The 26,663-nt window shown below is 38.9% G+C and overlaps 2 protein-coding genes across 3 annotated transcripts; one reads left to right on the top strand and one right to left on the bottom strand.

The window, feature by feature from the left end:
• Positions 1–609: 609 nt before the first annotated feature.
• ticrr (TopBP1-interacting, checkpoint, and replication regulator) lies at positions 610–13,491 on the top strand. 2 transcript variants are annotated; one of them, XM_081356235.1, is made up of 22 exons: positions 610–1,750; positions 1,829–2,081; positions 2,173–2,402; positions 4,796–5,024; positions 5,116–5,260; positions 5,611–5,747; positions 5,886–6,077; positions 6,209–6,354; positions 6,771–6,871; positions 6,996–7,086; positions 7,238–7,320; positions 7,413–7,640; positions 7,724–7,811; positions 8,905–8,989; positions 9,084–9,221; positions 9,320–9,410; positions 9,540–9,598; positions 9,684–9,818; positions 9,984–10,129; positions 10,231–12,268; positions 12,356–12,469; positions 12,913–13,491. In XM_081356235.1, the coding sequence occupies exons 1-22, from the start codon at positions 1,064–1,066 to the stop codon at positions 13,005–13,007; spliced, it is 5,511 nt and encodes a 1,836-aa protein (XP_081212361.1). In that variant the 5' UTR covers positions 610–1,063; the 3' UTR covers positions 13,008–13,491. The 2 variants fall into 2 exon arrangements, with proteins under 2 accessions (XP_081212361.1, XP_081212360.1); XM_081356234.1 differs by having other exon boundaries at positions 6,768–6,871.
• Positions 13,492–19,221: 5,730 nt separating this feature from the next.
• pdia3 (protein disulfide isomerase family A, member 3) lies at positions 19,222–25,300 on the bottom strand. Its single transcript, XM_081356218.1, has 13 exons — positions 24,959–25,300; positions 23,752–23,830; positions 22,902–23,019; positions 22,708–22,815; positions 22,477–22,606; positions 22,253–22,369; positions 21,995–22,120; positions 20,895–21,077; positions 20,700–20,808; positions 20,117–20,245; positions 19,948–20,027; positions 19,800–19,857; positions 19,222–19,716 (listed from the first exon to the last, which is right to left on the bottom strand). The coding sequence occupies exons 1-13, from the start codon at positions 25,093–25,095 to the stop codon at positions 19,606–19,608; spliced, it is 1,485 nt and encodes a 494-aa protein (XP_081212344.1). The 5' UTR covers positions 25,096–25,300; the 3' UTR covers positions 19,222–19,605.
• Positions 25,301–26,663: the final 1,363 nt, after the last annotated feature.

Raw genomic sequence — 26,663 nt, 5'->3', positions numbered from 1 at the left:
TTATCTTACTCATATTTTTACTCTTATTTTCATGTGACATACAAACTGTAAAAGTGGAAATAAAAGCAGTATTTTGAATAAAACATGAAATTGTGTATTGGTTGAGTCATAATGTGCACCAATTTCATAGTACTTAATTACTATAATTTTATACAATAATTGACAAATATACAAAACTATAGTAAAATTGGTGGTAATTGGTAATCAGTGGTAATTATTATTATTATTCCCCCTACCGCTATTTTTGTTTTATATAATAAACAAACAAAAAACAATACATTAATAAGCACATACAAACCACAATATTAGTTACACACATTATATTAGTTTATAACACTAAACTAATTTTCTGTGGTATTCCTGCTCATACGGTTTTTTTCTTTGGCACTGTTCAGATGCTCACATTGTTGAATATTACAATAAAACAAAACTCAAATTTTAATCACTTTTAAACTTTGACTTCTGTCCAGTAGATGCCAGTAACACATGAAAACGCACTGCATACTACGCACGAGAAGAAGCTCTTTTATTGACCTGACAGTGAACCAATCACGGAGCGAGAAACGATTGACGTCTTTGTATTTTTTACGGGTGGAGCTCTCTGGACCTATCACACAAAGAGGAATCAATGACGTTGTTAAAGTTCGTTTTGCTCCAGCCAATGACAGTCAACGAATTCTGGAGCGCGAAGAGTTTAAGGCAGGGAAGAAAAACGATGGCTAACGGAAAGCAACAAGTTTAACAAAACAATACTTTCAAAATGCTGTTTTTATATATTTTCCGTTATTTTTAACAGTTTATTTTAGATAGACGTAGTTCATTACAAACAGTTTTGGGTTGTTTTTGCTCAACAGCGACGTGAATCATGACTCGTGTTGAGAAAAATAACGTACGTGTGTGTTCGTTCGCATCAGCTGCTCGCGAGATGTTGCTCGTTTAACGTTCAAATGAGTTTATTGACATTTTAAAAGACTGGTTTCGCCTCTGTTTTCTCTATCTAATCGAGTTCTAAACGTGTAGCATTTGCGATAATATTGTGCATGACTGCCTTTTGAATGCAGTAATGGCCTCTCAGAATGTTGTTTTTGCCATCGATGTGGATTATCGACATGAGGGGATCAACAGCACGACTAGTGCCTATCAAAACCACCTCAAACACTGGATACTGAGAGTCCTGCTCAGTTTGGGACACAAATATGGGTTGGAAAAAGTGCGATGGGGGTATAAATTCTTCCATTCAAGGAATGTGAAAAGTGCAACACTTATAAGCAGAGGAGCTGATTTCAAGGAACTCCAGGAGAAGGTGTTCAGTGATTTCGAAGAGGAGCTGCTTGTCAAATTCAGCCTAGAAGGAAAGTCACCCAGAAATCGGGAAAGGTCACATAAACTGAAACCCAGCCCGGCTAGTTGTGTCCAGAATGCCTTGAAAGAGATCCTCCTAGACTTCCAGTGGGATAGACCTGATCTCACATCTCCCACCAAGGTGACACTGAGACCAAGAAGGTCCAGTCGAAATGGCAGAAATATCCCTCTGCAGGACTATGACACGTTAAGCCTTGACAGAAATGTCCTTTTTGTCATATCTGAATGTCCACGGTCCAAAGCGGAGTTGGATGACTACCTGTCCATCCGTAGCGTTGACCGTAGACATCATAAAGACATACATGAGCAGGTGCTGCCCAAAGGTCTCATAGATATGCTTATGCAACGCAAAGTTGTGCTTCATTGGGCTGATTCGGGTATATTAAAGGTAAGTGGTTCTCTTATAGAGGTTAGAAAAACTGTTTATTTCAGTGTTTTTGACTAGAGTATGTTTTTTTTTAACCAGGCTCATCATTTGGTGGAGGACTACACTGGCACAGACACATTGGCAGAGCTTCTCCTTCAGGTTGGTGGACGGGTGGTGCCCATGCTGTCTCCTGGTTTGCCACCGATGGACAGGAATCCCGGTGTAAGCCATTCACTGGCTTTGGGACTAGATGCCTTTCCAATAGATTTCATCAATGGCTACCTTCAGTTTTCTGAAAGAATGCACCAACAAGTGTTTCCTCCTTTAAGTGGATCGCTTTCCTGGATTGCAGGTAAATATGATGTCACTGGTGCATTTTTATTTACTTAATAATTTTATTGTTAGTAGTAATTAATTAATAACTACTTTGAATCTTTTTGTAGCAGATGGAAACAGGCGTTCCTTTAACGTGACGCTGGAGCCGGTATCATGCAGGCAGAGGTTTCTGCGTGTTCCTGTGGATGTGATTCTCAGAGGTGTCCTGCAGGACTTCGACGCCATCTCCCTCTCACGTCCAGCCTCAGAGAGCTGGATACTTCAGTGCCCAGATGCTGAACTGGGACAGGAGGCGTTTCAGCACTTAAAGGAGCTGTCCACTGGAGGATCTGCCATGGTAAAATTACCTAATCTTTTGTGCTGTTTTATTATAGAGTGCAATAATTTGATTATATGATGTTGTTAATCCATGGTATTTGCTTCTGCTGAAGCCGTCAGCCTTAAATGTGTGCGTCATGTTTAAATGTGGAAGTAGAAACAAGCAAGATGCTCCAAAATAGCTCTTTAGCTCTGCCCAGTCCCATGAAGCATTGCGAATGACGTAATCGAGTCGATCTCTCTAAGCTCTCAAAATACTGAAATGTTTGTGTGTGTATATATATATGCATTTTTGACAATAAACGTAAAATATATTGTTTTTATACATATAATCAACATTTGTAGATAGTTTTACATATCTCCATCATTTTCATTCGATTATGCTGCTCGCAATGCTTCATGGGATTGTAGTTCTTTCCCTCGCTAAAGCCGTTACGTACACAGTCTTGTATCTTTTGTCTGATTTTCAAAAACTTTTTTTGCTTCAAATCAGTGTTTGTAGTGTTGTGATTCACCTCGTTGCTGATTGGCTTGGTTCATGGCTTATAACTCTTTAATGAAGACTATTTCAAAATCCCTATGGGAAAAATTAATGAAAAAAATGCTTCCGGAACCAGCGCAGCTGAAAAAGGGGATGGGTTCCAGCTTTGAAATATGATTGGGAGTCACATGTAGTGCTGTATAATATATGGTGAAATATACATTCCTGTACAACTACAGTTAGACTAATAAACATTTTTGCTTATGGGATAACTGGTTTATTTTAAAAGTGTAATCTTAGCTAAGTATATAAATAAATCAGTATGGTATAATATACATGCTATTTTAGGATTATTATTTTAGGATGCATGTTAGTTTAAGCACTCAGTGTAATAGGATGTTCTGGCCTTTTGCTTTATATTCAAATCTGTCCGTGTTGAAGTTGTGCAAAGAAATGCAAGAGCAGTTTATGGTCCATGACAGGTGATGTTAGCATAAAATGCACAAATCTTGAGAATAGGGGTGGAGCCGAACCCGAATACGGTATTCGGAAAGGCACAAATAACGTGTTTTTTACGAATACTTATTTCGAACAAATACTTTTTAAAATATTTGTATTCGGGAACAAGAAAAACTTTATATCAAAAAGCTGCGTTTCCTCATGAGACCGCAGTGCAGTGAGTGAGTGAGTAAAAGAGGTGACTGACACCTCTCAAACCCGGTAGTTGATGCGCGTGCATGCCCGAGCCACGAAGCGCGTGCCGTTGCGTCCTCTTCATAGTTCATAAGCGCTGAGACATAGCGACTGGCGGTGCTGCTGATGTGGTGGCTGTAAATCCACTTGTTGATAAGAAAGGAGGAAAGAGCCACATATGGAAATATTTTGGATTAGGCTAATATCACGTTGTCATAAGGGGCCGTTCACATAGCGCGGTTTTTGCGCGTGCAGATTTCAAATGTAGGCGCGCTCGTTTTTCCAGGCGCGCCTATGGTTGCATAGCAACGACAGACGCAGGTTTAAAAAGCCCTTTTAAAATTAAATATGAATGCAGTTTTGGATCAAATAAAAGTTCAGTCAAGTCAAATAAAACACGTTTTATCTCCTGTATAGTTTGGTAACAAAGATACCATTCATTAACATTACTCAATGCTTTATTAAACATCAACACATTGAGCGAACAATATATTTTTACAACATTAATTAATGTTTGTGAATGTTATTTATTACAAACATTCGATTGGTCATGTTTGTTCACTTCATTCATTGTGCATTAAATAATGTTAACAGAAATAATGTTAACTTTTGATTTTAAAAATGTATTTTTAAATTAACCCAAGGAGAATAATTGCGACAGTATAATTGTTTATTGTTAGGTCACTTTATCTTATGTTATCTAACAAATGGAATCTTATTGTAAAGTGTTTTTAATACTACAGTTTCCATCTTTTGTAATCTAAATTAAGCTTTGGTACCAAAATAGGTACAGAGAACCGTGGATTTTCACTGGTAGCCTATACCGAATACTGAAATTTTGGTATCGTGACAACACTAGTAGCTCTGTTAGCTCGGTAATTTAGACAATAGGCTGTTGACAGAGTAACGTTAACGTAGGTAATGGCTGTTATGTTTTTTTTTCTTTTCAATGACGTTCCTTGTTACATGTTCATTGCTTGATTTATGGAAAAACATCAACCAATATTGCATATCCATAATTATTATAATGGATATAATTAAAGAATACTTACACTATAACGTAAATTAGAAGTGTAACGCAAAAAAAATAGATTTTTACGCCTATTTTGAATTTTACTCGAATACAAATACAAATACAAATACAAATACTTTTCCCCCCTCTACAAATACAGATACAAATACCGGCTGCTTTGCACACCCCTACTTGAGAATAATATCTTTTGACTGTATTTACACAGCTAGCAGAAGTGAGGGAAGGAGGTGTGTTGTGTTCAGCGGTGCTGTCGGTGCTCTCCTCCTGCATGGCTCAGCTCACTGTGCTTCAGCCTCTGGTTACTCAGGAAGACCGGCTCCTGCCCGCAGACATTGTTTCCTTGGACACTACAGACATTTCCAGTGACTTACCTGATGTTGTCAGCAGTGTTCTCAATGTCATGTATGACATCATGGAGGATGAGGATTGCTCAGGTGTTTGTTTTATCTGAAGTAATTGTTTTTTCTGTGCAGTGTGCATAAGGTTTTTATCCTATTTTTAAAATAATGTTCTTGCGGTTTCCAGATCAAGTGAAGATGCCGTTAGTTCCTGATTGGGCCGATCAAGAGCTCAAGCAAGGGTCTTGTTCAAGGAGAAATGGGGTGGTAGAGGGTTGGTTTCCTCTGTCTGACCAATCAGGAATAAGCTGCAACTTAATGGAATCAATGAGGTTTGGAATCTTTCACTCTTTTAAAACATTTTATTTTATATATAATATTATTTAGTAAGATCTCTTAAGATCTTTTTGAAAAAATGTAAAACGTCTTGTGTCATTTTAATCTGTTATACTTTTCTATTTTATTTTATTGTATTTTGTTTGGTTTATTTTATTGTATTTATACATCTCCTATGTAACACAGCTCTTGCCTCGAAAAAAAGCCTCAACTGCTGATCATATGAGGGGTCATATGATACATAAGGAAATGGAAAACGTTCAAATTCATCACATGCCCCATTTATCAGTTTTCTGTCATGGTCTATTTTTATTCTAGTACTAAAAGATCTGTTTTACATGTACAGGCTCCTACATGCAGCTCCTGAGGTAGAGGAGCAGGGAGAGGAGTACTCAGATACTCAGCAGGAGATCACCAGCAGTCTCTCAGAGCTCTATCAGAGCAACACAGCTGGATCCAGTGGCAACCTGAGGTCCAAAAAAAGTACGTACCAATTGTGCATGATGAGGGGATTGATACATTGAGTATTTGCAGTGTTTTTGTTACAGATATCATGAATAAATAACTGACTGATTCACTGTTTTTATGATTGTTATCTATGGCTTAATCTGCTCTTTTCAGGAGGTACACAATGCACACCAGTAAGACAGAAGATGAAGACCATGAGTCGCTCTCTACAGATGCTGAATTTTGCTCGCTTGAATGTGAAAGCTCAAAAGACTCAGGCTGATAGCAGCTCTGCTAGATCTGCCATAGGGGCTGAAAAAGGGGGCAAGAGATGCTCTGGGGATCGGACCAAGCCTAGCCTCATGTGTGAGTAGATAATAAAAAGCGGGTTTTAAATTCAGGGGGATAAATGGATATAATAAATATATAAATGGATATAATCATCCGAACTTGGGTAAATAAAGTGTTAATGGTGATATTCATGGATTCTCATGCAGACTTCAGCAGTGAGGAAGAGCTGCTCTCCCACCTGGGACTCACTTATCAGAAAGCTGTGGAGAACAGATCTGTGTCTGTTCCTTCTCAGGTCCAGGATTTGCTTTCATTTGTAAAGGCATTCATCAAAACTAACACTGACGTGGAGGTGAGTCAGAGGAACACTTGCGTCAGAATCACACAGCTGTGTTGTCTGGCTGCAGACAACTTCAAAACATGGTCTCCATATACTGTGTGCATGTGTATAATGAACTCTCGTGTGCCCTTCTTACTATATTTAGTTAATTTAGCATTTACTTAAAGTCTGAAATGTTAAACTACCTGTGCTGAAAATGTTTTCAAAATAAATGTTAATATATAAATGCTTCTAAGAGTTGTATGTTGTTGATATGGTGGTTTATTGGTTATGCTAGTTTGGTGAAGACCAAAGTTATGCATTCATTCAGGAAATGTGTAACTGAAATGTTGTTGTTTGTTTGGCAAAGACAGTAATGAACTTCATGAGAAAAAGGGGCTTTTTATAAAAATTTTCATTTAACCATACATTTAAACATTTCTCAGCAGGTATCATTCTTGGATTTGGTCCAGAATCATCTATTGAAATCCTGTCAGTCTATTCGTCAGCTTTATGGAAATTCTTCAGATGAAGAATGTAAAATCAGGGAGTAAGTATTCAGACAAAAACCAAATCAATGTCCAGATGACAGAACAGTTATCTTGAAACATACCTTCATGTTGTTAATGTCAAGGTAATAGATTTATGACTTCAAAACATTATTCTTTATACAGATGCCAGCTACAAGCAGTTCTTAGACTTGAGTTGTGCAGACAACCAGAACAACAAGATGACGAGGAGGTTGTTGAACAAAGAGTGGAGGATGTAAGGAGACAATAAACTTTTAAAAACCTCAAATGTCATAACCTATAGTTTAACTATGCATCAAAGTCATTATGGACTTACATGCAGAAATCTTATGTGGTTTGTATGAAATATCTTGATTGATTTTCTTTTCCTTTCATGTTAAATTAAGGTGGCTGATATGTTCCGGATTATCTCCCGGAGTAAAGATGCTGTCTACTTATCCAAGTTTATGCAGGATGAAGTTCTGCCTGTGTAAGTTATCGTATCAGCAATTCAGGAATTTTAATGAAAATGCTAATTTAATGCAATTCATGAGATGTGACCTCTGATATGGTGTCTCCCAGGTACCTGAACAGCATCCCTAAGGTCCTGGCAGACGTGTACCACAGTTTAGGAACTCAGTTGCCCGAGGCGCTCATTGCCGTCCTGCCTTCTGATTTCTTCAGTGATGAGTCTTTGGCTAAAGACAGTGTGTCTGTGAGTTCCTCACCTTTCTCTGCCACACAGAGCAACGTATCCAGTATTGGAGATTATCTGGAGGAACTCCGCAATCGCTCTGCTAAGAAGAGGAGGTGATTGTCATAGAAAATGTGTAATTATTTCAAGTGCTTTGTATCTAAGTGGACATATAACCTGTTTTCTCTTGTTTTTGCAGACAGAACATGATCACACGCCACAAAAGCATGACTGAGGCTCCTCAAGCACTTCGACAGATAGAAATGCCAAGGAAGTCCACGCGCCTGGTGAGTCGTCTTTTCCCCATTGCTTTTATGGTATTATTTTCTGACCTGTTCCTTGTTACGAGAATTTCTTAAGTCAGAAGTATTCGTTGTTTAAGTTTTATTTTAAGATGAATACAATCTGTTTTGTCATTGAATTGATATATTATAGCACAGAATATAAAAATTGATATCAAAATATAAATACATTAATAACTAACCAGGAAGATCATTTTTTAAATGAATGTCTTTAAGCCATGCAATGGATTAGGTAGGTTAGCCGTTTATTTCAAAACAATTCTTTTAAAAAATGTATTGAAAATTAGTTTTATTTGAAAAACTTAAAACAATACACCAGGTTTTACATTCACTGGCTCAAAATGGATATGGAATAATGTGTAAAATGCAATACATGATACAAGAATGCATAGTATCTTTGAATATTCTTTGTGTTTTACAGAGAGGTTTTCTGTGACTGCAAATAAAACAAAGCAAATAAAACCTTTACATTAATTATTGAGGCAGTATGAATAAAAGATAATATAATGTCTGACATGCAAATGAACAAGAATACGGCAAGGAGGTTGTTAACAAATACACACAGCTACAGTACAGAGACACGGAAACATAGACACGTATAGAATCTTGTAGTCAGTGATTTTATCAATAAAACATATGTATGTATTGAGGTGTGGTTACTGCAGTATAAGTGGAATAATTGATTCCAGTCCGCTGAATCCACCTCGCGTCATGGCAGCATCACCACCTACATAAATTTTTTCCTTAAGAATACACGTCCAGTCATCAATTCTTTATATATTCACTGTGATCATTTTATCAAATGATCTTAAATCACATAGATTAATTTCACAATCCTATACTATCCTATTATTTAGAGTAAAAAGCTTTTCATTCAGGTGAGGAAGCTGGTGTTTTGAGTGGCAATTGCACACCCTGTCATGCCGATGCAGTAGACGCATCTTGCAGTATAAAAGTTAACAAATACTCTATTAGTTGACCATTCATTTAAATGGTGATCGATCATGGGAATTTGTGTAAATTGACATCCCTAGTTGGAAGAACCAAAATACTAAAGTACCTATTTCGGGAATTTCAGGCAAAGCCAAAACTCTGTGTCCCAGTAGAAAAACCTGCAGTGGAAGAACCCCCCCCACCACCACCACCAAAGCAAGCAGTCCAAGGTAATTGGCTCATCCCATTTTAGTCTTCATGCTGTCCTATGGTCGAGCTACTTAAAAAGTTGTTGTGATCTGTTGTAACTTTTTTTGTTCACAGAGGTAACAAAGGTAAGGAGAAATCTCTTCAACCAAGTGACCGTATCGCCCTCAAAATCGTCCAAAATGCCAAGAAGCCAGTCCGTGTCAGCAGTAGAAGGACTCAAGAAACGCAAGCGGTCAAATATGGAAGAAAATGGTAATTTTTTTTTTTTTTTTTTTTTTGATAGTGAGAGATTGTTTCATAAATCACCACTGTAGTGTGTGAACTTGAATCTTAAAAACTTTGAATTTCAGAACGGCACACTCTTCTGACAAAGAAAGTATCTGAGACACCAGCGCATAAGCAGGTGTCCAATCGCTTACTTCACCGGCAAAGGACTGGCAGGTGAGTCCTTAGACTTACAATTATTTTTTAATTGTCACTATATTTGTTCATTGTTACCTGTCATTTGTATGGGAAGCATCCAGTTTAGAATTTAAATCTTCTGTGTTTCTATTTCCCTCTTGGTCACAGGAGATCTGGAGAATCTGATGTGTGCATTATTGAGGAGTCGCCTGTCAAACCTGCTGCTGGTTGGTGTCTTAAGATTTTGCCACAATGTCAAACAGAGTGACCACCGACTAATAGAAGGTGCTCTAATAAATCATTTGTTCTTAGATTTGAGGAGGAGCCCAAGAATTAAAAGCCTTACCAGGAGACATTCCAGCGTGTTCTACTCAAGCTCACAGCCACGTTCACGAAACCTGGACCGTGCCATATCCTCTTCTCAACTCTGCTCCTCTGAGGGCAAAGGTGAGCAGGAAATAGTGAAAGTGTTTTAGTTACACTAAAAATAGACCACACGTCATTAAGCTACTGGACATAAAATGCTTCCTCTGAGAATGCCACAGTATACACCTTAACACCATGTTCAAAAACTACACATTGCCTCAAAGTAGCCTTGTCTCTATTTTGCAGGTGGATTCGATGTTAGTTCTGTTAGGTCACCAGTTCGGCTTCTTTTTGGTGCTACCCAGTCCCCTGGTCGCCTACGGCACACTACACCATCCTCTTCAGAAGTTCAGGGCAGCAAAGAGTTGTCACTTAGCTCTGCAGTTTTTGAGGTAATATCCCTTTTGTTTTGCAGTTGATTATAATAACATGGAATACCAAAGGAGCAAGTCCTGTCATCTCCTTTGCATTAATAAGATCCTTTTTTTTTCAGAGTCATAACAAAACTCCACAGAAGTTAAGATCTGATCCACTAGGATCTGCAGCTGGGTGTAGAACCCCTCGGTCTCCAAGAACTCCAAGCCAGACAGTTGGGGAGAATGGGATGATTCTGCGAGGGACCCCCTTTTGCTCACCTGTTGCGAAGAATTTGGGGATAGAGACACCTAAGAAAAGTCCACTGAAGGGGATACTCAAAACTCCAATGAAAAGCCTCTTGAATTGTGTTTCTCCAAATGGCGCTTGGCTGAGGAGCCCAAGCGGTAGAACTCCAAAAAAGAATGTAACATGGTCTCCATCTCCACGTAAACACCTGTCAGAAAACCCAAATAATGTGCGGGAGTCTCCGATTTTTACAAAAAGATACTCCCCAAGGCTGATTACACCTGGCAAGAATAGCAGCCCAGAGGAAAGAACAGTTTTCAAGACACCTGACAAGGTGCCCCAAAGAAAATCTAAGACATCTCCTGGAATGATGCCTAGGACACTTGAAATTCCCGGAAATCTTGATCTTGAAACATCTCAGTCCATCACGAGATTAGGAAAGATGAGAAGAACACTGAGCTTACCTTGCAAGATTACTGAAGAGTCTGATCAGTTCGCCTCTGTTGACTCACAACAGTCTGATTCCGGACCATTTCCTTCTTGCATTTCACCATTAAAACCAAATTTAAAAACGCCCATAAAAAGCCCCAGCCCAGCGCACAGGATATGCACTCGCTCCGGTAGGACACCTATTAAAGTGTCCTTGTCCCCTTCTAACAAGTCTCGGCCCATTGCAGGTACTAGCCCTTCTCTATTTAAAGGTCTGTCTTTGGCTGTAGCAAAATTAAGTGCATCACCAGCCCTTGGTCCTTCTAGATCAGATAGCAGCCAACAAAGAAGTTCATCCATCAGTAATGTTGGAAGATATCCACAGGAGGATAAAATAATTGCGCAAATTGAAACCAACCATGGAAAAACGGAAGAGGCATCATCTTCTGACTCCCTGCAGTTTGATTGCTCTGAATTCAGCGTTACCACAGATGATGAAAGCATTGATATATCGGAGGCCTCAGTGGTGAAGACCCAGCTCATAGGGGGAATTAAGATGAACATTGCTTTCTCAAGGAAACCCTCTAGATCCTCAGAGGTTTTTGAATTTGAAGGCAAACAAGCCACCCCGTCCGCAACAACAGCGAGTCGAAGCTATGGCTTCCGTCAAACTCCAGACCGGCGCCAACGAGAAGCGGAAGCACGTCTTGGATATCCCTCGGGAACGCCAAAGATTTCCACCCCAAGAACAAGGCGAACTCCTGCATGTGAAAAGAAGTCCACTCCACAACCACTCACTTATGAAGTGGAGATGGAAATGCAGGCGTCAGGTCTGCCTAAACTCAAGTTAAGACGGACCGAATCTTTCAATGCAGGTGATGCACCTAGTAATGCAACAAAAGGCATGGCCTCACATTTTGTGCACCGTAACATGTCAAATGTGAAGGCGCCACAAGTTGAGGGCCCTCTTGCGCAGTGTTCTAGACATCCTGGCTGCTTATCTCCATCACTCTGCAGTCGAGGAACCCCTGCCAAAGGTACACCTGGGAAGGGTGTACAGACATACATATGTCAGTCAATCACTCCCACACGGTATCCGGCAAGTAGCCAATCCCCTTTGGCGTCCCCACTGACTCCATCTCCTCAAAGCAGAGGATGGTCAACCCCAGAGAACCTCAATAGTTGGCCTCGCAAGAAAAGGGCTCGAATCGAGACTTGCGGGAGCAGAGAGCAGGTCATCAAAGGGGTTCCTCTCCTGGAAAAGCCTGGGGTATTGGAGGACCCAGAACTTGAAGGGGTTTTCCATATTCAGGGGGTGGAAGAACTCAAGGAGTCGCTGAGCACCCCAGTCAGTCAAAGAAAACTGGGTTTGAGATCAAGCCAGGTGAGGGACCATCAGTGCTCACCAGAAGGCATGGACTGGACCGAGACTGTGGTTCAAGAGTGTGATGCTGGAGACCCTACGAAGTCTGAACAGTTTGCATGGAAGAGCATAAAAGGTATAGTAAAACTTGGGTGCAATTTATAGCATGCTCCTTGTGTTTCCGTAACTTGTCTGTAAACGTTGTCGTTTGAATGTCTTGCAGTGGACACCCCTAAAGTAAAGAAACCTGTGTCTGCCAGCGGAATCTTCGCTCTCACTCAGTCACCTCTGTTATACAAGAAATCAGCTGTAATCAATGAATCATCACAATTTAATGGTAAGACAATGAAGGTATATTTAGAGCTATGACCCTGAGTCAGAGTAGACGCCTTACTTAATCTGAAGCTGTGATCACAGCATTTGTTTTGTCAACTGGAACTTTGTTTCAGCTCAATTTGTATTTGTTGAATTAGACACGCTCTTTTACCCTCTTTCTTGTTGGAGCTCTGGCCGAGAGCGTATTGCGTATGCATCAACACATTGAGCTTTAGTGTTCGTTCAAGTGACAAAAGTTCAAATCTGGATCAAGATTTTTCTTAATCTCAACCCTCTCTCACCATTGCTTCGTGTGGTGATTTTTATTATCTTCTGAATGAAAGTTGCAAAAATAGCCAAAAATAAACAAGTCCTGTCACAATTGAGGAAAATATTAGATCTGGTTTACTTATTTTAAGCATTTATGTTAATAATAGCATAATAATTTATACTTTCTCCCAACAGCATCAAAGGCTGAGCTGGATTTCTCTCCCCTGTGCAAGCCGAAAAGGCGAAGGACACTTAGTAAGACTTACAGCCGAAAGAAACTTCTAGACTAAGTCTGTCATACTTTTGATTGCCTTATCTCGGACTAGTTTCTTTTAGAAAATCAAACACTTTTCTTAAACAAGTTTTATTGTCTATCTGTTTTAGCTGACCTTTCGTCTCATTTATAATAATGCATTACCCAATATTGTATATTTCGTACTCTTGGTGTATTATACAGATGTTACATATGGCATCAGATAGGTACAGTATAACTCACAGAAGTTTAAACTGGTCTGATCTGAACATGTATTGTGAAAATAAGGTGGAAACATTTATTTGACCTGTTTTAGTGTGATTAAATTAAGCTTTAATTGCTTTTGTTTGTTGAATTTGTTAGTGCTTTATTTATTCGTGCTAATTGTACTGTGTATTTTTTATGTAGCATGTTTTTTTTAACAGTTTGGCAGCTCGTTTGCAATATGTCTTGTCATAATGTGAAATAAATGTAAATGTTAAACAGATTATTTTAATAAAGAGACTGTTGTTCTTAAACCTATGCATGTGGATGTTTTTCCTAAAAACCTAGTGAAATATCTGGACATTTAATAAACATTTTTAATGATGTAGTGAGGGCCAAGGATGGCTACCCATACATTTAACCCATCCATGTTAGTGCACACACATTAGGAGCAGTGAGTAGTGAACATACACACACAATATTGCAGTTGGTACTTGGGTAAGTTGTTAACTACTGGTTAACTACTGCAAAATGATTAATTAGTTGATGCCTAAACTAAATGTGTTACCTGTTTCCATGCCTGATCAGGAGTTTCATAGGCCTGTAAGCTCCAATAAGGCTGGAGTGGACTAAATAAAAAAATTTTCATCCTGCTATTTTGGCCAGTCACGTAGAGTATGATGGGCACCAACTATGATTTTTTATTTTTTTTCTATACTATATGCTTCCATACAATTGGAGGATATCGGACATGTTCGATATTGAGCCGACTTTGTAACACATTGTTTTCATTTGCCTCGCTTCTCCTAGCAGTGCTAGGAGAAGCGAGGCAAATGAAAGCTAGCAGTGTTTCTGCAATGTTCGAAACGTCTAGAAAGTATTGTACTCTTGGCAGAAAAGGTTCTATGTGGAAAAATAGGGTTCTTGACTCAATGTTAAATAACCCTTTATGCCAAAAAGGTTGTATGTAAGGAGAAATGCAGTAGGGGTTCAATCTTCAGCTGGCTGGCAGGAGCCGCCACTGGCATGTCATGTGACCTGTCAGTGCCGGCAGGAGCCGCCACTGGCATTTCACGTGACCTGTCAGTGGCTGGTTGGCATACAGTCTGATTCTGGCATTTCACGTGACCTGTCAGTGGCTGGTTGGCGTTTGCCAGTCTGATTCTGGCATTTCACGTGACCTGTCAGTGGCTGGTTGGCGTCTGCCAGTCTGATTCTGGAATTTCACGTGACCTGTCAGTGGCTGGTTGGCGTCTGCCAGTCTGATTCTGGCATTTCACGTGACCTGTCAGTGGCTGGTTGGCGTCTGCCAGTCTGATTCTGGCATTTCACGTGACCTGTCAGTGGCTGGTTGGCGTCTGCCAGTCTGATTCTGGATTTTCACGTGACCTGTCAGTGGCTGGTTGGCGTCTGCCAGTCTGATTCTGGCATTTCACGTGACCTGTCAGTGGCTGGTTGGCGTCTGCCAGTCTGATTCTGGATTTTCACGTGACCTGTCACTGGCTGGTTGGCATACAGTCTGATTCTGGCATTTCACGTGACCTGTCAGTGGCTGGTTGGCGTCTGCCAGTCTGATTCTGGCATTTCACGTGACCTGTCAGTGGCTGGTTGGCGTTTGCCAGTCTGATTCTGGCATTTCACGTGACCTGTCAGTGGCTGGTTGGCGTCTGCCAGTCTGATTCTGGCATTTCACGTGACCTGTCAGTGGCTGGTTGGCGTCTGCCAGTCTGATTCTGGCATTTCACGTGACCTGTCAGTGGCTGGTTGGCATCTGCCAGTCTGATTCTGGCATTTCAGGTGACCTGTCAGTGGCTGGTTGGCATCTGCCAGTCTGATTCTGGAATTTCACGTGACCTGTCAGTGGCTGGTTGGCGTCTGCCAGTCTGATTCTGGCATTTCACATGACCTGTCAGTGGCTGGTTGGCGTCTGCCAGTCTGATTCTGGCATTTCACGTGACCTGTCAGTGGCTGGTTGGCGTCTGCCAGTCTGATTCTGGATTTTCACGTGACCTGTCAGTGGCTGGTTGGCGTCTGCCAGTCTGATTCTGGCATTTCACGTGACCTGTCAGTGGCTGGTTGGCGTCTGCCAGTCTGATTCTGGCATTTCACGTGACCTGTCAGTGGCTGGTTGGCGTCTGCCAGTCTGATTCTGGATTTTCACGTGACCTGTCAGTGGCTGGATGGCGTCTGCCAGTCTGAATCTGGCATTTCACGTGACCTGTCAGTGGCTAGTTGGCGTCTGCCAGTCTGATTCTGGCATTTCACGTGACCTGTCAGTGGCTGGTTGGCGTCTGCCAGTCTGATTCGAGCATTTCACGTGACCTGTCAGTGGCTGGTTGGCGTCTGCCAGTCTGATTCGAGCATTTCACGTGGCCTGTCAGTGGCTGGTTGGCGTCTGCCAGTCTGATTCTGGCATTTCACGTGACCATAAAAAGAAAACAATGTATTTCCTTACAGCGAGAGTGTCAGACAACGCGTTATACACGCAGTTCAGCCGCGGCTGACTGGATTGAGCGCCCAGCAAAGCGTCAGTAAGCAACCAGTCTGATCACGTCCATTTTAACTGGTTTAATTGGGATAAAATTCTCTAAAACATAACTAATACTAAATAATAGATGCATGAGATTCCATTCATAAAAAGAAAACAATGTATTTCCTTACAGCGAGAGTGTCAGACAACCAGTGGTGGACAGTAACGAAGTAAATGTAATTCGTTACTGTACTTAAGTAGTTTTTTTACGTATCTGTACTTTACTTGAGTATTTAAATTTTGGAAGACTTTTACTTTAACTCCACTACATTTCAAAGTCAAATATCTTACTTTTTACTCTACTACATTTTCAAAATCAGTCGTTCCTTTTTATTTATGAGTGGATAAAAACTTAACTGGTCAAACGAGCCACCAATCACTAGCCTACAACGTGCGTGCTTTGTTTTGAACTTGCCTTGGCGCTATCTGCGTGAACCAGAGCTGTTAAATATGAGAGTTGCGACCATAGACAGTATAAGGTTGCGACACACTAGGCTTGTTCGACTTGAACCGGAGCTGCACAGACCGATCAGTTTATGACATCGCGAGAGTGATTGAAAAAAGCATACAGAGCCGTCTACACTAGTACACTCTAATCGATCTCGCAGTATTTTAATATCATTCGAATGGTCTGTGCAGTGTGCAGCCGCTGTGATCTCGCCGCCGCGCGGTCACGTGATTCGTGTAGCTCTCAATAGTTCCAAACAAATCGCGTTGCCAATGATTTTAAGCGGGGCAGAGCAATTATTTTAATTATTTTATTATAATTACTATTATTGCAGCAATTATCGGTAAATATTGACGCATAATGAGCAGTGCTTATTACGTTGACACTAAAATTACTTGCATATAATAGCATTTTTTTTCTGGGGAGTAACAGAAACACTGCATTAATACGTTTTGGTGTTTAATTTTGGAAGGAAATAGGCTGCTCCCATAACGTAGAAAAAAATAAAATAAAAAAATTATATATATATATATATATATATATATATATATATATATATATATATATATATGTATAAATGTGTGTGTGTGTGTGTGTGTGTGTGTGTGTGTGTGTGTGTGTGTGTGTGTGTGTGTGTGTGTGTGTGTGTGTGTCACAGTGTATTTAATGGCATTGTGCAGGTTTATGTGAATGTATCATAACATTAGGATGTTTATAATAGGCCTATTATAACCATAGATGCTCATGAAAAATATGTACAGTAAATACTGTAAATGTATTATACCTTATGGGAACAGTCCCCTTCCGTCCAAAATTAAACACACAAAAAATGTATTCAATTCAAAAATATATATAATATAAATTTATATAGAGACTAATTAATGTCATTTTATTAATAGATTGATGTGCCAAGAGTGACATTGGAGTCTTCACGTAGACTGAGTTAAGCAAGAGTCTTGTGACAAAAATTATAATAGGACATTATAGCCATAAAAAAATCATAGTACTTGGATACTTAAGTACATTTGAAGGCAAATACTTTTGTACTTTTACTCAAGTGAATGTTTAAAGGCAGCACTTCTACTTTTACTTGAGTAATATTTTACCTTGAGTATCTTTACTTTTACTCAAGTACATGGTATGTGTACTTCGTCCACCACTGCAGACAACGCGTTATACACGCAGTTCAGCCGCGGCTGACTGGATTGAGCATCCGGTAAAGCGTCAGTAAGCAACCAGTCTGATCACATCCATTTTAACTGGTTTAATTGGGATAAAATTCCATAAAACATCACTAATTCTAAATTATAGATGCACGAGATTCCATTCATAAAAAGAAAACAATTTATTTCCTTACAGCGAGAGTGTCAGACAACGCGTTATACACGCAGTTCAGCCGCGGCTGACTGGATTGAGCATCCGGTAAAGCGTCAATAAGCAACCAGTCTGATCACGTCCATTTTAACTGGTTTAATTGGGATAAAATGTTCTAAAACATCACTAATACTAAATTATAGATGCACGAGATTCCATTCATAAAAATAAAACAATGTATTTCCTTACAGCGAGAGTGTCAGACAACGCGTTATACACGCAGTTCAGCCGCGGCTGACTGGATTGAGCATCCGGTAAAGCGTCGGTAAGCAACCAGTCTGATCACGTCCATTTTAACTGGTTTAATTGGTATAAAATGTTCTAAAACATCACTAATACTAAATTATAGATGCACGAGATTCCATTCATAAAAAGAAAACAATGTATTTCCTTACAGCGAGAGTGTCAGACAACGCGTTATACACGCAGTTCAGCCGCGGCTGACTGGATTGAGCATCCGGTAAAGGGTCAATAAGCAACCAGTCTGATCACGTCCATTTTAACTGGTTTAATTGGGATAAAATTCTCTAAAACATTACTAATACTAAATAATAGATGAATGAGATTCCATTCATAAAAATAAAACAATGCATTACCTTACAGCGAGAGTTTCAGACAACGCGTTATACACGCAGTTCAGCTGACTGGACTGAGCGTCAGTAAGCAACCAGTCTGAATTCTCTAAAATGCCAATCATGCAAAAGAACATAATCATATCAACAGATGCATAATACACGAGCTAGAGAGGGAGGAACATACAAAACAGATAAACTGGCAAAAATCAATGGTTTCTGAAACTTGCAAAAGGCAGACTGCCAGACAATAGCCAACCACTGGCAGGTCACGTGATATACCAGAATCAGACTGGCAGCTGCCAGTCTGCCACTGACGGTCACGTGACATGCCAGTGGCGGCTCCTGCCAGCCATCTGAAGATTGAACCCCCACTCGAGAAATGTCTTGAATGATTGCATAATAGTTTCGAGTTTAATGGGTTTACTTGCGGTAATTGTAAAACGTAATTAAAACGTTCTATATGAAGCTTCTGACAGAAAAACTTTAACATTCTATATAGAATCTTTCCTTCTAAGAGTTTAGTGTATGATGTCGATTTTCTCTGTAACCTATAAAGTCGGCAAACAAAAATATGTTTATAATCTATTTCTCGTGTGCCAGTGTCATTAAATGAGGCTACTGCGCCATCTAGTGTATTGCTAATGTTTGTTGATTCCTGTTTTCCGTTTAACAATGAAAACCTGCTTAAGGAAATACACCTCGACATTTTTTGACAGTTAAACACATCAGATAAAATCTGACTTTCAGATAAGTCAAACAGATAAAGGCAGCCAAAATGTAAACTAAGTGAATTACAAGCGAGAGTGTCATTTGAATTGAGATCATGCTGAAGATGTTCAACCAGTTTTTTCTTTAGATGCTTTTCTATAGCTTTTACAATTTTTAAAATTCAGGAACCAGTACATCAAGATCAACTGTCACAAATGCTCTCAAAAGAGAGGTAGACAAGGATTAAAACTTGTCAATTTTGCTCAAAACAAACTGTTTGGTAAATAATAGTGCTACAACAATCATGATTCTCTTATAAATATGTCTGCAAGTTCAATGTGGCTGCCACATACAATCAAATAAATTATTATTATTATTATTATTAACGTTTAAAAAGAAACCAGCGCGATCATAGGTTTAGTGGGCCTTTTATTTCACAATCCTTCCAAACATACAAAAAAAAAGGTACAAAAAAGAAAACGAAAAAAATTCACCAAATCCCCCTCCCCTTTTCCATGAGAAAGTAATATGTAGAATTGGTCTCAAAAGTGCATCTCTCCAAGGTACAGTGTAGGGAAAACAATCTCAAATTGACAGATCTGTACCTCTTCCACTTATCTAAAAATCACACACAGTCAGGCCGTCCCGTCACAAGCTTCCACAGTGTTCCCAGAGCAGCAGGCCCAAGAGAGGGCCGACAATGTGACGTGGGTCAGAGCACTCGCTTCTCTAAAGATTGGAATTTAATTTATGTCTCCTGCAAGAATTCCCTCCTTGGTTGTTGGGCTGTGATTGTTTATAACTCGGACTTCTTCTTCTTCTTTGGCTTCTCTTCTTCTTGAACCACCACGGTGTTTGTAGCCTCTCTCTTCAGGTAGGAAATGAAGTCGCTGACTTCACGACCTCCCTAAAAGCCAAACGAGATCGATTCTATTAATTTCTTGACGGAAGTATGCAAGTTTTGTATTAACCAAAGTCAAATAAACAAACCTCATATTTCTTTGGATTCTGCTTCTGACCAGCTGGGGAGAAATAGATGGTGGGGAATCTGAAAGTGAAGAGAGTGGGGAATTCATTAGCATTAGCATTAGCATTAGCGTGCATTTTGGCGGAAAAGAAAGATTGATAGATGACATACCCTCTAACTTCATATGGAGAGGGGACATCATTGGCGGTGGCATCCATCTTTGCAATGACAATGTTTGGACTGTCGGAAAGCTGCGGAAAAAGTTCATATTTATGAAACAGTGCTGTTCAGGTCAATATTTCAAAGTGACCAATATAATACTCAAGGTCTACAAACTCACCTTCTCTCCAAGTTCTTTGTATTTAGGCTCCAGGCTCTTGCAGTGTCCACACCAGGGGGCGTAAAACTCGATGAGAACGTCTTTGCTGTCATCATTTACAATTGAGTCAAAGTTCTCAGCCACAAGAACCTGGAATAATACGGATGAAGTTGCAGGTTATGTAAACTAGTTAAAGGGATACTCCACTTTAAAATAAATTCTGTCATCATATACTCACCCTCATGTTGTTTCAAACCTGTATGAATTTCTTTCTTCTGCTGAACAGAAAGGAAGATATTTAGAAGAATGTCAGTAACCAGACAGTTTCTGGTCTCATTGACTTCCATAGTAGGAAAAAAATATACTATGGAAGTCAATGAGACCAGAAACTGTCTGGCTACTGACATTCTTCTAAATATCTTCCTTTCTGTTCAGCAGAAGAAAGAAATTCATACAGGTTTGAAACAACATGAGGGTGAGTATATGATGACAGAATTTTCGTTTTAAAGTGGAGCATCCCTTTAAATTAAATATAAAAATATGAATAAAACAATATTATTAATATTATTATTAATCAATGCTGAAACACAATCCTCTGACGCACCTTCACAGGGCCGTCGTTGTTCTCAGGAACAGGTTCAGATTTGAGGTAACGCTTCAGTTTTCCATCGAAATAATCTTGCAGGAACTTCTCCAAGGCCTTTCCATCGCGACTGCAGACACAAAAGAAATTGATTTATTTTTTCCTAATTAAAACAAGATTCTTTGTGCAAAAAAAAAAAAAAAAAAAAGTACGTACGAGAACTCGTCGCTCATGACGTATTTGTCTCCCTTGGCAGTGCGGATGCCGACGAGAGGCAGCTCTCCACTGCTGCCGTCCAGACCCAGCTCAGACACGTCATGACTGAAGCTGTTCTTACTGGCCACGGCGAAGCTGAGCGTCTTGCCCTGATCCAGGAAGCTCTTGGCCACCTTCATTACCCTGCAGAGAGACGACGAGTATCAGAGCATGACCACGGGCAACACACTCAACACTTGCACTTCATTCAAATAAAAAGGTTATATTTGAGAATAACACATCAGTATACAGACAAAGAGGAATTAGAAGCAGAAAACACATCTGGAAATAAATGTACATTCACTAAAGAAATTTCTTAATTTTTTTTAGATTTCAATATTTGAGACTTTTACAGGCACAGGACAGAAAAATATGTAGAATAATAGTGAATAATCACATCCAACATAAAAGTTTGTTTATATAATATGGGCGTGTGTATATGTATATGTATATATATATATATATATATATTATATATATATATATATATATATATATATATATATATATATATATATATATATATATATATATATATATATATATATGCGCGTGTTTAATTTTAATTCACTTAATTTTGAAAATGCAATTTATTGCATGTTTTTTTGACATTTGTATTAGTTTTTGTTATTTAAATCAAAATTTTAAATTTTATTAGTTTTTTATTTCAGCTTTAGTTATTTCAGAGCATCAAATTTAAAAAAATGTTTTAAAAAAGGCAACTAGCTGAAATAAAATAAGTTTGTATTTTACATTATTTACATTAACATTAATTTTATTTCAAGTAATGAAAATGTTTTACGATTTTTTGGATTTTGTTACGATTTTTACCCAAACACTCGTATACAAACACACTCAATTTTTACTTTTTTTTAACCAATGGAATTGATTAGGTAAAAAAAAAACACTTTACTACTTAAACATATTTCCAGATTTTGTCCATTGTAATTTGGAGTAAAAAAAAAAAAAAAAAAAAAACTCAAAATAAACCGTCACTTCTATATATAAAAAAATTTCAATCGCCCTGAGAAAGCATTGTCAAAACTGAGTTCAAGTTCTACCTGTTCCTCCAGTAGTTGGACCCCTTGGGGTTCTTCTCATAGTCCACATCATAGTAGGCCACCAACAAGTCTTTGCCTTTCAGCTGGTCTTTGTTGTCATCAGTCATGTGGGGGCAGATGCCAAAACTGGTATATGACGAGAAAAGGACTGATATCAAATATTTGACCATCAAATACATCAGAAGATAATGCCGATTTGAGCAACTCTGTGCCCTATTTTACTCATTTCCATACTGTGATAATCAAGCTAAAACATACATGTTGTCCTGAATGAACTTCTTGATCTTTGCACTTGTGAATTTATCCTCAGTGAACTTCACACTGCCATCTTCAAATTTGTTGCTGAGATGAGGAGGCCGGAACAAAATGACACCCCTGCAATATGCATAATAACGTTTTTTAAATTAAAAGTGGGAAACGAGATGAATTTCTCTGCAAAACTGAAACCAAAAGAACTAGGAACAGAAAGAAATGCCACATACTCTCCATCATCGTCATGTTCCTTCAATAAGTCCTCGACGTTAGTGTGGGCGAAACGGTAGGACTCTCTCAAAGAACTGGCCGCCTTCAGAAACTCCCCCTGAGCAGCGCTTCCTCCATCAGCGAAGAAGCCTGGAGACACGGAGAACCATTAGACGAAAGAGTATTGATGCAATACAGTATAAACAGGGCTAATATGAGGCACTAAACGTTACTATAACACCACCACTTACCCACAACACTGGCATCACGGTCCCCGATGAACTTCTCAAACTCAGCCTTACTCTTGAGCTCCACCGAGGCTGGGCCTGCCTGCTTCTTCAGGTGGCTAACAATGCCATCTGTTGGAGTAATGAAGAAACAAAAAATATTAATAATCTGATAAAGAAACTACTTACAGCATCACTTAAAAGATATGAAAACATACCTGCTGTCCTGGGACCATCGTAGCCGCCAGAATCCTCTCCGTCTCTGAAAATCTTCAGTGTTGGGTACCCGCTCACGCCATATTTGCTGCACACGTTGGAATTTGCTGTACAGTCCACCTAGATCATATCGGAGATGAACATTAATAACAATCCTCCATCAGACCAAAGACAACCAATGTAAAATGAATGTTATTGGACACTTAAATACAGTTTAGATTTATGTTAAATTAACTTGTGTTATTTTTTCAACTGACTCAGATAGGACTTAAGTACATCTTTATATGCAACTTCATAATTACTATTATCTTTGAAATATGATTAAAGTATACTGATGAATGTACTAAAATATACTATATATGATGCATACATCATCGTTAATTTCATGTATTTAAATATATTTGTAATAAAACATCTTTAATGATGAAATCGCAATTTAGAACATTAAAAACATTAACTTTAAATGTAATAATCGAACACACTACATTTAAACTTATAATCGAATACTACATGTGCTTTAGTATGTTAGTCAACACGTCAAAAAAGGTGTACTTCTTTAAAGCATGACAAAATTTAAAACGTACTTAAGTAAAACTTTTAATTTGATATTAACTTAAACTATGTACACTTAAGAGGGCTTTTATTTCACTAGTATTACATTATCTGCATGTGCAGTTTTTAAAAATATACTTAAGATTTGAAGTACACTACAAGTGCACACTTCTTTTAAACAAGGGAAGGCCAAATCATTTCAAATAGGTCTTCAACGGAATATGGCAATCTGAAAAATATGAAAGTCTATAATGAGATTATATAAACGTGTTACAGAAAATGTACAGGGTTGAATAATACCTTAGCAAGTGAGACGATGCCTTTTAGTCGAGTGGCGGCTGCCTCATACTCAGGGGCAAGACGTTTGCAATGGCCACACCTAAAAGTGAACATGACACATGAGGTTTATCATCTTGTAAAATTAGGCTACAAGACATGATAAGAGGAAAGATATTCAATGGATGTGAATGGTGACTGAGGCTTTTCACAATTTCAAAGACAAACCACAAAAAAAAACAAATATGAGGCTGAGTAAAAACCAATATTCATTTTTAGTTCCTCAGTTTTTCTTGACTGCCTATTAAGGTAACTCACTGATAAATTAAGTTAACCTGGGACCTAGGTTAGTAACGCTGAACTATGTAATCGAGCGTCAGCCAATCACACACGGCCAGCGAAACTTCATTGACCAATCAAAACGTTACAACGGAGGGAGGCCGAGCCTCCAAACATCCTTGTTTCCCGCCCACATGTAAGATTTCTATCTAATAAACTCCAAACTACCACAAACATTAAATCTGAAATACTTTGAATTATGCAAATGTGTCTAAAACCCTACCATTTCACACGAAAAACAAACAACCACTAATTCAGAATGTACGCTTCTTATGCAGAATGCAAGTTCTTAAAGGGACAGCCGACCTAAAAATGAGAAGTCATCATCAGTTACTCAAATCTCATGTGGTCCCACACCGGAATGACTTTCTTTCGCCCCATGGGATTCAAAATTAGATTTTGTGCAGAACGCGAGAGACTAAAAGAAAAGCAACCCACTAGTATTAGCAAAGAGGAGGAAAATATACAAACAGGAAGTGATTGATACGAGTTTCATCCACCACTGTGGAGCCGCACGGATTCATTCTGATCTCAGTTAGCGTTTAAAAGTCATTATCACTCTACATATATTCCGAGATTTATTATAGACATCTCAAGACCTTGCAGACTAAAGTGACTAGACAAATAGCGGTTACGGTTACTTTCGCTTTAGCACGCATAGCCTTGCAGAATTATTAAAAGTCACGTGTGTGCATGCAGTTCCCAAATGTTGGTCCTACTGGGTAGGTTTGGTATCTAGAAAAAAGCTTAATAAATATATTCATTGTCAATTATAAGCCAATAAGATGGTGAATCGGCGTATATTAGTTACCTAGGGTAAGCTCTAGTGCACTAAATGTCTAAATCGCATGGCGAAAACATAATTAAAAAGCCAGATTCGTCTAACACTCACCAGGGTGCGAAGAATTCCACCAGAATGAGGTCGTGGTGTCCGATTTTGCTGTCAAAATCGTCATCTGTGAACTCGAGCACATCACTCGCGCGCGCGGCCGCTGCAAAAGCAGCGACAAATAGCACGGCTAGCATCATTTCAAACCCTTTTCAGTGCAAAAGTGGAGGGAATGGCTAATATCCTAGCAGCCCTCAATTGTTTGCTTCTTTTTAAGGTGATGCTGTATAGGGAAGGAATGCCCAAAAGAAAGGCCCGCTGGATCTGGCACCCTTGCACTCAATGAAAGAGAAAGCGCAGACGGATGTGCAAACCCGGAGCTCTTCGAAGTAACCAAAGTGTGGCATCTCACGATTGGGTTTTCAGCCGCGTCATGCTGCTGCAATCAGCCAATCAGAGCTCGGGAATCACACACTTCCGGGTGGGGGAATCATCCTGTGCATGCTACAAGGAATATAGTTGCCTTTTTTGTTGTTAAAATGTACTGTGTCAAAATTGTGTTTTAGTCAAAATACTGGTTTTTACCAACAAACATGCTATGTCCAAAATACACCAAACTGTGCAGTGCTGGGTAGATACTGGTTATATGTGTTTGTAATTAGATTACATTACATTTTAAAATACTTGTAATGAGACTAAAGTTACTTTTTTATTGAGATATTTATTTATATCACAAAATGGCAGTAAATTATTCATAATTCTTTGATTCTCCCTAATTCTTCTCATTCTTAAAATTCTTCCTAATTTTATCTTTTAAATTTTCCTTTCTAAATAAGTTGCTAATATATGTTTGGAAAGTCTTCCAGTTTTGTGGAATTGCACACACAAGAATGGCCACTATAGGCAGCTATAGGCTATTTACATGACAAATTGAGAGGCCACACAGCATAATATACAAGTATATTTTTAGTAAGCGGTTTCATTTAATTGTTTTTATTTTAATGTAACATTTTTAAGATTTACGAACCCCCTGTTCCTATATACAAACCCCAGTTTGAGGAAGCCTGACATGTTTAATGCACTTCACATTTTCTTTCTCTTTGTATTTTTATAATGCAGGAGGTGGATTTACAATCCCTCTTCTTATATGAGGAAAATATAGATATTTTTAGTAGAATGAGAACTTTATTCTTATTCATTTTTTTCCTGTTCTTCTCATGACAGCTGTATGTGATGTAAAGACAACTGTGTCTAAGGTCATGAAGGTCAATAACACTCTATGTATCCACTAACGCATACTTAATTGTAGACATTTGCATCCGTGCTCTGTGTCGTTTGTGGATGTAGTTTTCATGTTCTGTTCCAGTCAATTCCTGACACAAACTCAGCCTTGAAGGGAAAATATATTGCCTATGTTTTATCTAATTGTACTTGCAGGGGTTGTTGATTATTTTTAGAGGCATGTGACCATGCCAAAATAATAGACTCCAGGAGAATTCAACAGCGACCCAGATGAGAAGAGTCCTTCCAGATGTTATGACTCACCTGTGACCCTTACCAAAGGTGCTTAAGTATATAGGAAATAGACCCCTGGTTTCACAGACTAGGCTTAAACTTAGTCCCAGACTAACTGTTTCAACTGTTTTAACTTACACTGAGACATCTTAACATAATGTCAGTGTCATTGTTTTGTCTCAAGATGCAGTATGACCAGTATAATCTTGGAATAAAGAACAGAATACCATGTTCAGATGTTGCTAAAGTTATC

Source organism: Scardinius erythrophthalmus, assembly GCF_964197995.2.
Source record: "Scardinius erythrophthalmus genome assembly, chromosome: 24".
Classification (NCBI taxonomy): Eukaryota; Metazoa; Chordata; class Actinopteri; order Cypriniformes; family Leuciscidae; genus Scardinius; species Scardinius erythrophthalmus.
Note: the sequence above shows the minus strand (reverse complement) of the source record. Positions and strands in the feature narration are given on the sequence as shown.

Coding starts and splice junctions, on each gene's coding strand:
- ticrr (XM_081356234.1), top strand. CDS start 1,064: ATGGCCTCTCAGAATGTTGTTTTTGCCATCGATGTGGATTATCGACAT. Junction 5,025..5,115: donor GGAGGATGAGGATTGCTCAG/GTGTTTGTTTTA, acceptor TGCGGTTTCCAG/ATCAAGTGAAGATGCCGTTA. Junction 10,130..10,230: donor TTAGCTCTGCAGTTTTTGAG/GTAATATCCCTT, acceptor TTTTTTTTTCAG/AGTCATAACAAAACTCCACA.
- pdia3 (XM_081356218.1), bottom strand. CDS start 25,095: ATGATGCTAGCCGTGCTATTTGTCGCTGCTTTTGCAGCGGCCGCGCGC. Junction 20,028..20,116: donor ACAAAGAACTTGGAGAGAAG/GTGAGTTTGTAG, acceptor CTTTTTCCGCAG/CTTTCCGACAGTCCAAACAT. Junction 19,717..19,799: donor AGAATCCAAAGAAATATGAG/GTTTGTTTATTT, acceptor TTTGGCTTTTAG/GGAGGTCGTGAAGTCAGCGA.